General features: G+C 42.1%; 1 protein-coding gene across 1 annotated transcript in view; it reads right to left on the bottom strand.

The window, feature by feature from the left end:
- Window positions 1–13,094, bottom strand: part of LOC124034367 (transmembrane protein 132C-like) — a 239,430-nt gene that overhangs the window by 130,527 nt on the left and 95,809 nt on the right. The window contains exon 3 of the mRNA XM_046347473.1: window positions 5,793–5,936. Coding sequence (XP_046203429.1) covers window positions 5,793–5,936 — 144 coding nt within the window. The remainder of the gene's footprint in view (window positions 1–5,792; window positions 5,937–13,094) is intronic.

The following is a 13,094-nucleotide window of genomic DNA, read 5'->3' as shown; positions in this document are numbered from 1 at the left end:
TGATACTTTGTAGTAGCACCTTTGGCAGTGATTACAGCTGTGAGTCTTTCTGGGTAAGTCTCTAAGAGCTTTCCACACATGGATTGTGCAACATTTCCCCATTATTCTTTGTCAAATTGGTTGATCATTGCTAGACAAACCATTCAGATCTTGCCATTCAGGAATATTCACCGTCTTCTTGGTAAGCAACCCCAGTGTAAATTTGGCCTTGTGTTTTAGGTTATTGTCCTGTTGAAATGTGAATTCATCTCCCAGTGTCTGGTGGAAAGCAGACTGAACCCAGTTTTCCTCTAGGGTTTTGCCTGTGCTTAGCTCCATTCCATTCCATTTATTTTTTTATCCTGCAAAACACCCCAGTCCTTAATGATTAACAAGCATACCCATAATATGATGCTGTCAACACTATTCTTGAAAATATGGAGAGTGGTACTCAGTAATGCGTTATATTGGATTTGCCCCAAACATAAGACTTTGTATTCAGGACAAAAGTTAATTGCTTTGCCCCACTTTTTGCAGTATTACTATAGTGCCTTTTTGAAAAGGGGGAATATTTTTTATTCTGTACAGGCTCCCTTCTTTTCCCTCTCTCAATTAGCTTAATATTGTAGAGTAACTACAATGTTGTTGATCCATCCTCCATTCTCCTATCACAGCCCTTAAACTCAGCAACTGTTTTAAAGTCACCACTGGCCTCAAGAAATCCCTGAGTGGTTTCCTTCCTCTCTGCAACTGAGTTAGGAAGGACGTCGGTATCTTTGTAGTGACTGGGTGTATTGATACCCCATCCAAAGTGTAATTAATAACTTCACCATGCTCAAAGGGATATTCAATATCTTCTTTTTTATTCGTACACATCTACAAATAGGTGCCCTTCTGTGCAAGGTAATGGAAAACCGCGCTGTTCTTTGTGGTTGAATCTGTGGTTGAAATTCACTGTTTGGACTGAGGGACCTTACAGATAAATGTATGTGTGGGGTACAGAGATGAGGTAGTCATTCAAAAAATCTTGTTAAACACCATTATTGCATAGAGAGTGAGTCCATGCAACTTTATTATGTGACTTGATAAGCAAATGTTTACTCCTGAACTTATTTAGGCATGCCATAACAAAGGGGTTGAATACTTATTAATTCAAGACATTTCAGCATTTCAGAAAAATTGAAATGTAATAGATGTTAAATTCAAGCAGTAATACAACAAAATGTGGAAAAAGTCAAGGAGTGTAAATTCTTTCTGAAGGCACTGTACGACTATAGTACACTACAACAGCTACAGTAGGCCTATACAGTAGAGCTGGGTGTGGATAGGCTATCTGGTGCAGATTTTAAGCCAATTCAATGGAATTGCCACCACTCCAGATTGTGTGACTCGTCCAAGTCACCTATAGTATTCCCTTTAATACATAGCAGGAACAATATGCCTGCTGCACTGCCCATGTACTGGTTATAAAATACATCATATACACAAGGTTAAAGGTACTAGTGAAAAAACAGGCAATAAAGTGGATAATAAAATTATCCCCCTGGTAAAAAAAAAGCTGCAGCTACAGCAGATTGACCGACAGTACTCACATCCACTCATTGTGCTAGTTTGAAAAGAGAGAACGGGATAGAGAAATATTGCAGTCAGTGTGAGGCTGATAAATTGAAAGACAGCTCAACAGATGAGATGGCTGTATCTAATCCCTCCAAAGGGCTCCAATGAAAAGACTGGGAGTGGGAAAGGGGTGGAGAGGCAATGCAAAAATAAAGGATAATTGTATATTATAGCCACGGCTGGGCTTCTTGTGCCTATGGAGTGACTTGGGACAGCTGGGGGATTAGGGAGAAGTGGTCCATCCAACATGGCCCAACAGGACAGTCAGGGATTAGACAGAACATGCTCGCTCTTGTCTCTGACTCCCTCACTTCAATCAATGAAACTGACTTCACTACACACTCATGTGAGAGAGACTCGGCACAACCTGGTGCTGCTGAGACAGAGCGCTGAGAGTACACTGAGCATTATATCAGGGAGATGAGGCAAGAGAAGTAGAAGACCTGAGTGCCAGGTTGACTGTGCCAGACTTGTTTGCCTGGATGTTTTCTTTTATGTTGTACATGATGCTTGATAATCAGTGTTGTAGTACTGCTAAGGACCATGTAGGGGAACCTCCCTGGTTTATGATATCAAGATGAATTATACAACAGACCTAAACATTCAACGTCTCCAGACTCTGAGGTTGGAATAGCAATCACTCTTTTACTTCTTTTGAACACACAGATCTGCATTGAACTAACTAAAGTAATCAATGGATGGTTACTGCCCTAATACTTTTTGTGGGAGGAATTGTTTAACAAGAATTTAAGCAAGAATACTGGACAAAAAATAATTAGAATTAGTTTAAAAGGCTCAATTCAAACAACCACAGGGCATACTTTGAATTGAAGGTGACAGGGTCAAACTCTAAAGTCTTCTCTTTTCTTTAAAAATAAGTAGAGTAGAATGATGCTGATGAACTTAATAATCAGAGCTTTCCAACCTCCCAATCATTCGCTAATCCGTATACTTACACCTGTCACTAAAAAGTTAGATTTATTAACCCAACTTTCTGATCCATAGAAGAAAACCATTAGAACACACAAAGGGCCCCGCATGTCACGCCTTGATCATAGAGATGTTTATTTATTCTCTATGTTTGGTTCGGTCAGGGTGTGACTCGGGTGGGAAAATCTGTTTTCTATTTCTTTGTTGTTTTGTCTATCGTTGTCTCTGATTGGGAATCATATATAAGTTGTGATTTTCCGTTTGGGTTTTGGTGGGATCTTATTTTCTGTTTAGTGTCTGTGCCTGACGGAAATGTTCACTATCGTTTCTGAATTTGTTATTTTTGTTTGAGTGTTTCTTGTAGATACATTTCATGAACAGTCGCCACGCTGCACTTTGGTCTCATTCCGACGACAGACGTTACACCGCATTCCAGCTTAATTAACATAGCAGTAACCTTTTTCACATCCTGGGAATCTGTTTCCTTTTTACTAGATACATTTAAGTACATAATACAGATAGGAAATTACCAAACAACTTTAAGGCTATTTCAGTTTGGGGGAATAAGTATGCTAATCAAAAGAGAGCATACTATATTGGACATGGTGCGGTCAGGTGGACATCACTAGCAAAATGCAGGCTCAAACACGGTTACATTCTTATTTACAAGGCCATTTTAGGAAAGCTGCCGTTTTATGTATCCTCTCTTCTAGCTCGAAATAAAAAACACACACAAACTCTGCTCTCAATCTTGTTTTATGCTAACAGTCCTGAAAATTGGAATTCCCTACAAGCCGACCTAAAACTCCCCGACCTGGTGTCCCTGGAGGAGTATGAGAGAAATAATCACGTATTTACCTGATTTGTTTAATAATAGTTAATAGTTAACAATGAATATGCTTAACAATAGTAGAGACATTTCTTTAGTGCCAATGCTGTGCTTCTGAGAAAGGATGGTTAATCTCTACACCACTCACTCCCTGCAGCTGGTCTAGCCATGTGGTCAGGGACATGGGATGGAGATAAGCTTGAGGAACAGATAGACCTGTATAGTTTCAATTTCTCTTTGTTTCTGAGCAACCTGGTCACACGACATAAGACAAAGAGTCTCTGAGAAGTGACCACAGTTATTCAGCCCATCCTGTTATTTTACTATCTTCCAAGGGCACCGCTATGGGGGTGGAAGAGAACAGAGGCTAGCTTGGTAGAGAAAGGAGTAAACGGAACTGCAGTTATCACTTGTTTGTGCGCTATGACCTGTTACACCTGGCCACAAGAACAAAACAAGGAAGCTTATGATGCCTTGATCTGCTGGGGTGGGGTGGAACCAACCATGACTAAGCAGTTCTTGGGTTTCTATTTTTTTAAAACGTGTTTATTATTGGAGCACTCAATCGATTCACCTTGTATGTGTGTGTTTTATTGACCTGCTTGCTCCCTTATCGATAGATTTTTAATAAAGTTAATATCCTGATTGGTGATTGACCTTGTCTCTCCTCATTATTCATTCGAATTTCTACGATATGAGTTCAAAGGACAAATAGATGAACAGGTTGTTGAGACATGTAGTTGATTCTAGTTTGCGTTGCCTTTTGTAAGGAAGCATGTTGTTTTACTTTACACACACCACACACATGCCTGCACACACACACATCCACTGTTTGTTTGCTGTTGTATTTGTGCTGTCGCAAGTATCTTCTGTCTGTGTTGTCTGTTTGGTCTTACATTGTTTGTTTTTATTTTTAATCTCAGCCCCCGTCCCCACAGGAGGCCGTTTAACTCTTGCCAGCCCGTCATTGTAAATAAGAATTTGTTCTTAATTGACTTGCCTAGTTAGATTAAGGTTAAATAAAAATATATAATAAAAAACGGGCATAGGCATCACCACATTTGGTTGCTTGGAAGTTGTGGGAACGTACATTGTTGGTTTCCCATGGTTCTCCCATTGGTTCTGTGAATGAAGCCATAAGTTTCCTGACCGGTAAAACTGATTGTCTTTAAAACGTTCTGAGAACAGAAGTGAAAATTGTTTTGGAAATGTTTATTTTTAGGTTGCAGGGAGGTTCTGAGAATGTTTTACTTTGGTTCCTTGAACGCTTTCCTGGGAGGTTTAATTAACACTCTGAGAACGGAAAGGATAGGTTATTTTGAGGTTTTTGAATAACTTCCTTAACTTTCACTGAATGTTTCAATACAAATTTTACTAACACTGATACCTTATTTTGGGTTAACATTTTGGAATTCAAAGGGCAGATAGGACCCACAGAAATTCATTTCCTTAAGCATTAACCATGCAAACAAATGTACATTGTATTCTGACATGACATCAGTAAGATTAGAACCTATAATCTTCTGTTCTCTACCCAATCGGGCATCAGGATGGAGCTAGTATGCCTTGTTTTTATACGCATGCAATGCTGTTCATTTTAGTCTACTCAAAAAGACCCCATCTCAAAGGAAACAAGCACTCATTAAGATCAGGTGTTGCCAATTAGTGGGAGAGGCCAACACCTGAACACACTTAACAAGATAGAGGATAGAGAGTTTTGTTGACACTGAGAACGGAAAGTATATGTATTTAATCAACATTCTTAGAATGTTCTCTGAACATTACTAAAGTTTTCTTGTGTTTTTTATGAAACGTTTTCTGAACATTCTGAGAAAGGAATATATGTTTTTAAATAACAATCTTAGAACTGCTCTCAACGTTGTTAAAGTTTTCTTGTGGTTTTCTTGGAACAATTTGTGAACGTGACTTTAAGTAGAACCATGAGAAACCTGTAAGAAACGTTATGCTGAAGTACTGAAATTCCCACAGAAGAATGCGGTTTCTTAACATTCTCTGAACTATTTGAGAACATTCCCAATGTCAAAGCAGTTGGAGAACGCTCATGTAACCATGTTTAAACTATTATGAATCATTCTGTTAAAGTAATGAAATACCAAGAAAAGTATTTTGTCAAGTTCCTTAAATGTGCTGAATATATTTAAAAGTCAAGCAACTATCCTGCACCATTCCCAGAAGGTTTTGGACAACCATGCTCTCACCAAGAACTAAGAAACATATGGTTCTCAGAACATTATGTGTTAGCTGGGTTTACTCAAGCCAACACTGTGATATTTAGAGTCAAGAGTTATAAGGCAGACTTCGGTCCTATAGGGGAAGGTTGTAGATGGGTGAGTGCAGGTTGTAGATGGTTGTGTGTACAGTATACCAGTGATGTCCAATAGGACACCGTGGGGAGATCCAGGTGCTCCTGACTGACCTTTGTCCATAGCTGGACTCTTTCCTGCGGCAATGGAGGGTGACCACCCTGTGCCCCTCGCTCCTCACATCCTGGCTCACCATCCACAGGGTGGGGTTGCTGGGCCGGGCACCCAGAAACACCATGCCTTCTTTCAACTTGACCCTGGGGAAGAGGAAAAAACACACAGAAAATCAGGATGAGAGAGAACACAGTGCAGCATGGGTTGGTTAAACATGTGGTTAAATCAAACAGATCTTTAATTCACTGAATCATTGTATGCATCCAGCTGAACCTGCTCCAAACAGATGAGGCCCAACAGACCATGTCGTCTTCGCCATAGAAATACACATTAAAGGATCAGATGGTTTCAACAAATCCCTTTTTCTTCATATGTGTCTCAGCTGTCTGTTATTTTCTTCCTATGAAATAATTACTCAAACTCTGTCACGTTCCAGCCAATTATGTGACTAACAGATGTATCCTTCTAGAAGAGGAAAATTGTGGACAGGCGTACATTTTTATCTCTGTTTTGTGGTGTAACTGCTGTTCTTCAGTTCAATAAAAAACTGTATCACTGTGTGTACATATAATGGTAGAAATAACATTGTTTACAGTAAAACCATGATGTGTTTTGCTTCAAAATGTATTATTGAAGTAGATTAACAAAAGTCTTTGTCCCTGGCACAGGGACTATGCAAGTTGTTTCCATGTGTATACTAGATACAATGTCTATTATCCTCCAGTAATGATTATAATAACAAACATTTTCTGAATCTACAAAGGATATAATGAAATGTGTTCAGTGTCTGCAACAAATTAAAGTAGGCCTATGTCCTTGGCAGAAAATACTGCAAAAAGGGATAATGTTCACAGGGAAAATCTACAAATGAAATGTTATTAGTCCATTCACTGCACATACTGTAGAGCAGTCGGGTTTCTGAGGGGAAATGATGGAAAGAAACGGAAAAGATTGCCTTTCTTTACATTATTAATCAGGCTGAGGCCAGTATGGTGCACTCAGGAATAACCATTTGTGTCCTGCTACACCCTCCCAACACCAAACACCTTCCCAATACCACACACCCTCCCAACACCAAACACCTTCCCAATACCACACACCCTCCCAACACTAAACACCTTCCCAATACCACACACCCTCACAACACTAAACACCTTCCCAACACCAAACACCTTTCCAACACCAAACACCTGCCCAACACCACACATCTTCCAACACCAAACACCTTCTCAACACCACACAGACAGAGCTATGGACGGAAGGAATGACCATCCAAAATGTAAAGATTATAGTTTTAACCATGTTTTGGGACTATATAGGGTTAATATTTACTTTGTTTACAAACTTTGGAGTAAAACAAACATATATTTTGAGTTCTGACGTCTCACTGTGTCCTGAGACTCTGTATAGCTCAAATCCATGCCAGCTGCCCTCTGCCACAACAGCAATAAGAAACGTTTTCTATCACTAGACATATATGCAATGACAAAACCCTCACTGGCCAGTCAAAATAAATACTTTGATGTGAAACCTTATTAGCGTATTCCAGGAACAATAATAAGACAGCAGCACAGATGGTGTGGTTCCACTCTCTACAAGATTAGGGATACAGTCCAGGGCTAATGGTCACTCAGAATACATGGCTGCGTGTTACTTTCTAGAGATTTGAGCTCTCTTGACCAGCTTGTTCTTTGTCTTGGATGTGTGTTTGAGCAAGCTCCCTTTGGATGAAAAATAGTAAAGCCAGACAGATAGACCTAATGTGACAGGATCATACGAAAAAGAGAAGGGCGCTTCAGATTAAATTTCAGGGCTTCAAATGAAGCAAACACACTGAATGCCATACCCAGAATGCGGGTATAAAGTATTTAAGCTAATGTTCCAGGTAAACACACTCATCTAAGATGGCTCTCGCTTCTCACACACACAGATATTAAATACAGTAGAGGTATGTTCTAAGGCCTCACTCACTCACTCACTCATTCTCTTTATTTTCCAGGAGGAGGCAGAGAGCAAAGCGGACATGGTTCTTGTTTCTCCTCACTTGAATAAACATGATGTCTCTCAGTAGCTTCCCATCCAGACATTGGATTTGAGAATGTTCTGTACTCGACTGAATCCAGCACTTAGGAATACAGGGCATTAACCTCCCCAACCATGTCGAAGCTGGGAGTGTAGTGTGTAGTACATTGAGTACATTGACTGAAGTAAAAGTCCCTTTATTGACTTAATGTTCAATATGGCCTTGCATCCAGTTGAGGAACCTCCCGCAGCTCTGTAGGCCCATCAGAGTTCCTCTAATGTTGGTCATGTAACACTCCCCATGTGGGTACACCACTTCAAATACTGGAGCTTTTCAACTTTTCTAAACTTTTAAACTGACATATAGCATTTAGAACAGAATTATGGCAAATGTGCTTTTCATGTCTTTGACAGCTGGGGAGGGAGTGAATACTCATAACATACAAATAGACTATGAATATGAAAGCAACTCCTGAGAGACTCATTAGGTGTGACACCTTGGTCTTATTGCCAATGAGTGGTGTACTGTGGCAGTGCGAGGGTGAGTGTGGGATTGTCATGGTGCTGAAATGGAGTGCTGGCACAACTAATCTAAAGGAAATATCTATCTGCGATGTTCTTATGAAACATGAAATCAAGAAAATTGGAAAACGTGGCAAAATTTAAAGAAGCTCAGCCAATTCACTAACAGCATACAGACTGAAAAGTGAATAGTCATTTTTATCCGTCGTTTTCTATCTCTCCTTGTACATCTCCCTCTCACAAAGCAACACTAATGGATGTAGTAGCACTCTCTGTACTATTGGGAATCAACACCCAAATAGCTAGTGAAGTCATTGGACAGTCTGAGACTTACAGAATATGAATGTGTAACAGTATAGCTTCCGTCCCTCTCCTTGCCCCTAGCTGGGCTCGAACCAGGGACCCTCTGCACACATCAACCACAGTCAATCACGAAGCATCGTTACCCATCACGCCACAAAAGCCACGGCCCTTGCAGAGCAAGGGGAACAACTACTTCTAGGTCTCAGAGCGAGTGACGTTACCGACTGAAACACTATTAGCGCGCACCACCGCTAACTAGCTAGCCATTTCACATCGGTCACAAATGCAGAAATTAGGTGTTACTCTGAACAAAGGAAAGCTGTGAGCAGACATTTTCACAGAAATTAAAGGTGGGGGCTTATTCTATATCAATACTTGTTGGGTCCAACCCGTCAGGGAATATATTTTCTTTGAACGTATTGAGCTATGTGCCAAATTGAATGTCCCGAATACCAAATAATGCACAGTAACAAATTAATAAAGAAAATATAATACCCACATCAACTGAAGAGGAAATGTCATGCGTTTTTAAATGTTTTCAACTGCCAATACTTCATTAACAATACTCTCAAATACTGCATGAGAGTCACAATATGCTACTTCACAAATCTGTCAGCATAGCAAATCAAAATGGAGCTGAACATAACAAAGTGGACACTGCTAATCCTGAGGCCATCAGAAAGTTACTATAGTCCACTCTCAATTCTAACACCATTTCAGAATAACATCTGGCCCCCCACCACCAGGTTACACCTTTGCCTAACACTCTACCTCCTCATTCAGACCCTGATCGACTGCAGAAGCCACACTCTGTCTCCTTGGAGGGTTCCCTCAATAAATAATGATGAGATAACTAGGAATTAAGCACTGTCCCTCAGTGGAGCAGTGAAGGAAACAAACATCTTCAGAGGAAATCAAATAAGTTGGAAGCTGCGCTACAGTGGTCTCCACCCGGCAGTCCCCTGCATGCTCCTGGGCCTCTCGCTCCCCTCTCCCTCGCTCCCCTCTCCCTCGCTCCGCTCTGCCTGGCTCCATGATGCAGCACAGGCCGTTGGAGAGGGATGGCACTCTGTTGCTCATCGTTTCCCTCCATTACTCTGCTGAGGCCCATCTGCATCCTCCATCACCAGGCTAGGCGCTGCATGCAGGAGGCCATGTTTCACTGTTACACTGGTCCACCCCCTCCAACACAGTGTGGGTGAATGAGACAGCTCAGCAGGGAGGGGACAAAGTGAGTTTGTCATCAGGGGGACTGCTGGGGGACAACAGGGGGGGATGGTGGTTTGCGATGGTTTGTGGCTCGTGGCTAATGGAAGCTGAGCTGAAACGCCTCAGAAGCAGCTGACACTATCAAAAAGACTGTTGGGATGTACCCAGACCACCAAAACATCAGGCCATTAACACGCATGTACACATAACACACTCTTTATTTATTTAACGAGGCAAGTCAGTAAGAACAAATTCCTATTTTCAATGACAGCCTAGGAACAGTGGGTTAACTGCCTTGTTCAGGGGCAGAACGACAGATTTGTACCTTGTCAGCTCGGGGATTCGATTGTGTAACCTTTCGGTTACTAGTCCAACGCTCTAACCACTAGGCTACCCTGCCGCCGCCACCTGCCCTGGAATACACAACAACATCCAGCCATTAACACACACACTTACCCTGAACTACACAACAACATCTGGTCATTCACACACTCTTACCTGGAATACAAAACAACACTGTCTTGGCCCAGACTGAAAAAAACAGCTCATTATACTGTAGAAATGTGCAACACTGAAAAAAACAGATGTTCACTCAATTCTTCTCTTTGGACAGTAAACAGAACAAACATCACGCACTATGAGACCCACCAAGACAGATGCTTTGTTCAGCATTACATGGAGGTTGTTAAAGGGTTGTCTGAGACCAACTGAGATGTTGGTAAATAATATATTTGGTACGTAGAGCTTGCAGGTTTCTGGAATACAGATGTCTCATTCAGCACACATACTTTACATTAATGAGTGTTTACATTTGACATTTTAACTAATTTAGCAGACATTCTTATCGAGAGTGACTTGCAATTAGTGCATTCATCGTAAGATAGCTAGGTGAAACAACCACATATCACAGTCGTACCAAGTACATTTTTCCTCAATAATGTAGTTATCAGCAAAGTCATTGGTAGTAGGGTTTTAGGGGGGGCGCCATGGGATTTATTTAAGATACTCTTTGAAAAGGATGGGTTTCAGACATTTTCGTAAGATGGGCAAGGACTCCACTGTCCTGACGTTAGGGGGAGCTCGTTCCACCATGGGGTGAGTGGGCTTTGACTGGGCTGGGTGGGAGCTGAGTCCAGTAGGGGTGGGAGGGCCAAGAGTCAGAGGTGATAGACCAGAGGTGGCAGAACGGAGCGCTCAGGTTTGGGTGTAGGGTTTGATCCTAGTCTTAAGGCAGTTCCCACGGTCATTACCATTGTCTTGTAGTGGATGCAAGATTTGATTGGAAGCCAATGGAGTGTGCGGAGGAGTGGGGTGACATGAGATAACTTGGGACGGTTGAACACCAGGTGGGCTACGGCATTCTGGATAAGTTGCAGGAGGTTGATGGCACAAGCAGGGAATCCCAGCAGTAGACGGGAGATGACAAGTGCCTGAATTAGGACCTGCACCTCTTCCTCTGTGCGGAACAGTCGTACTCTACGGATGTTGCCCAGCATGAACCTGCAGTAGCGAGAGAACGACAGGGTGTTGTCCAGGGTCACACCAAGATTCTTAGCACTCTGGGAGGGACACTGTGGAGTTGTCAACCGTGATGGAGAAGTCTTGGAGAAGGCAGGCCAAGGTGGAGCTTGAGGTGGTGGGCCGACATCCAAGCTGAGATGTCTGCCAGGCATGCAGAGATGTGTCGCCACCTGGGTGTCAAAAGGGGAGAAGAAGAAAAGTGATTGAGTGTCAATTGCATAGCAATGATTGGATAAAACCATGTGAGGATATGACAGAGCAGAGCGACTCGGTGTATAGAGAAAAGAGGAGAGGGCCTAGAACCGAGCCTTGCGGGACACCAGTAGTGAGAGCTCATGGTGCAGACAAAGATCCTCTCCACGTCAACTGGTAGGAGCAACCTGCCAGGTAGGATGCAATCCAGCATTGTGCAGAAACTGAGAAGCCCAGCCCTGAGAGGGTGGAAAGGAGGATCTGATAGTTCCCGCTGTCGAAGGCAGAGGATAGATCTATGAGGACGCGAACAGGAGGACGAGAACAGGAGGACGAGAACAGGAGGACAAGAACATGAGGATGAGAACAGGAGGATGTACATGTCTATTACATGGGCGTGCATGTCTAGTCAGTTCTCTTGTTCAGTTCACTGTGGGCCACTGTAGTGTGACAGATACAGTATCGTCTGCCCTCTCCCATCCGATGGCTAAAGAGTTCACAGTGTGTGTGCGTTTGTGTAACAGATGTCCAGAAAAGACAAAAAGCCTGATCTCGGCACCACTGTAACAAATTTGATCGTAACTCCTTTGCTCTGTCTTTTTAAAGAAAGGAATACCCAGCCAGCAGTCCCAGTTGATTGGTGTTTATTCTGATAACAGACATAAGTAAGGAAGCACATTAGATGTGCGAGACAACAGTATATAATAATAATAATAATAATAATATATGCCATTTAGCAGACGCTTTTATCAAAGTATATGTTATGCAGGTGAGTGAGGACCCAAAAGCGACTTAACAGAAACAGAGTTTATTCAAGTCCAAACAGAAAATAACAAATCCTGAATCCTTAACAGGAAATGTCCAAACGGGGAATAACAGAAATCCTCTAGTCTGTAGAGGGGAAAAACAGGATAAGCGGCCACAGACTGCAGGTCGGTGAGTGAGGACTTCGGGTTTAGGCGCAGGCCGTAGCTGACAGAGACACCTGCTCACACGCAGCATCTGATGAAGGCAAAAACACGACAGGACGGAACAAGAACACAGCACAGCAAACAAGGATCCGACAAGGACAGAAGCAGAAACGAAGAGAGAAATAGAGACTTAATCAGAGGGCAAAATAGGGGACAGGTGTGAAAGAGTAAACGAGGTCGTTAGGAGAATGAGGAACAGCTGCGAGCAGGAACGGAATGATAGAGAGAGAGAGGGAAAGAGAGAGGGAAAGAAACCTAATAAGACCAGCAGGGGGAAACGAATAGAAGAGAAAGCACAGGGACAGGACATGACAATATATGACAATACATGACAGTATATTGATGGCTGTAGATTCGTCCTTTGTCTGTTAGCATGGAAATAACTGTGAATTAGCAGGGAGCTAATGCGACCATTACAATTGTAGCATGCTCTCTAACTTGGTCTTACAGAAATAACATGCAAAAGTACCCCCAATATCTAATATGTACCATACACACATACAGTTAAAGTCAGAAGTTTACATACACCTTAGCCAACTACATTTAAACTCAGTTTTTCAC

This window comes from Oncorhynchus gorbuscha, linkage group LG04 (genome assembly GCF_021184085.1).
Source record: "Oncorhynchus gorbuscha isolate QuinsamMale2020 ecotype Even-year linkage group LG04, OgorEven_v1.0, whole genome shotgun sequence".
Taxonomy (NCBI): Eukaryota; Metazoa; Chordata; class Actinopteri; order Salmoniformes; family Salmonidae; genus Oncorhynchus; species Oncorhynchus gorbuscha.
The sequence above is the reverse complement of the archived record's forward strand: the minus strand, read 5'-3'. Positions and strand labels throughout refer to the sequence as shown.